We start from the raw sequence: 1129 nt of genomic DNA on the forward strand, positions 1-1129 counted from the left end.
CACTCTCCAATGCAGGAGTTATACCTGCCTGGTTGTTTCAGGTTATCCTTCAGCATCAGACTGTGAAAGATTGCAGAACACATCCAACACAGACAAATACAGACTTGAACTCTTTTTTGTGTGACTTCGGTGGAGTAATGCAGAGGATGACAAATAGCCACATAGCGGTCAACTGATATGAGCACCATGGTTCCTACTGAGGACGAGGTAATAATGTAGTCCAAAACATTATACACAACACACATGAGGTCACCGAGGAACCAGCAGCCGTCTATGAGGACAACTTGAAAGGCCATGAGGAGGCCCACAAAGAAATCTGAAACAGCCAGGGAGAGGAGGATGAAGTTGGTGGGGGTGTGGAGCTGCCTGGAGAGATAAGACAGCAATGTACTTAACATTGTTTGTAGTATTATTTGTAATATTATCATTATGGCCGATAAAAGCCATGACTGAAACACAAAGACATATTTTAGAAACATTAAACTTTTCATTCACACTCTTTTTTTTTTCTGTAGCTACCAGTTTCATAAATTGATCAGATATTTGCCCACTTGAAGTGTGAGATGGAGATGATGACCAACAGGTTGAGAGTCACAGTGAGCACAGATATGGAGGACAGGATGATGTAAGTGACCATGGATTCAGAGTAAGGACGCATGGTCTTCCTGCAGGAGGAGTTGAGTTGAGGAAAGCAGAGTTTAGCTTCTTCCAGCGTTTCCATCATTAGACAGAGGAGATGAGAAACATAAGTAATTTATCTCTTTTCCTCCTCCACATCACTCCTCCCACTTTCCCTTTAGTGACATTTTTAATAGCAGTGACAGAATTTCTCTCTCTCTAATTACTTTTTCATCTACTTTTAACTGTAATTTGTCCCCCCTTGGCATATTTTCCTTTCTCCTTAACATGTCTCCAATGACGATGTACATGCTGCTCTAAAACTAAATTATAATTCATTTGAAAGCCCTGTTCTTAGTCTTGCTCACCTGGAAAACACTGCAGCCAGTTCTGTTTTTTATAGTGTACCGCGCTCCTGCCCCATACTCTGATTTTCTATCTGCTGAGATTTTATTAAGTTTAGTCCTTAAAACAAGAAATAATTATTGTAGGTGATTTTAATATTTATGTG

At 40.1% G+C, this 1129-nt stretch overlaps 2 protein-coding genes across 2 annotated transcripts in view; one reads left to right on the forward strand and one right to left on the reverse strand.

Annotated features, from left to right (window-relative positions):
* LOC118338646 (trace amine-associated receptor 8a-like) overlaps nt 1-721 on the reverse strand; it is a 1160-nt gene extending 439 nt beyond the window's left edge. The window contains exons 1-2 of the mRNA XM_035675927.1: nt 552-721; nt 4-366 (exon numbers count right to left, since the gene is read on the reverse strand). Coding sequence (XP_035531820.1) covers nt 4-366; nt 552-721 — 533 coding nt within the window. The remainder of the gene's footprint in view (nt 1-3; nt 367-551) is intronic.
* Nucleotides 722-915: 194 nt separating this feature from the next.
* The window catches only part of LOC118338647 (vegetative cell wall protein gp1-like), a 3198-nt gene continuing 2984 nt past the window's right edge, over nt 916-1129 (forward strand). Inside the window, exon 1 of the mRNA XM_035675928.1 lies at nt 916-923. Coding sequence (XP_035531821.1) covers nt 916-923 — 8 coding nt within the window. The remainder of the gene's footprint in view (nt 924-1129) is intronic.

The sequence above is a fragment of the Morone saxatilis genome, unplaced genomic scaffold (genome assembly GCF_004916995.1).
Source record: "Morone saxatilis isolate NCDOM2014 unplaced genomic scaffold, NCSU_SB_2.0 Contig5, whole genome shotgun sequence".
Lineage (NCBI taxonomy): Eukaryota > Metazoa > Chordata > Actinopteri > Moronidae > Morone > Morone saxatilis.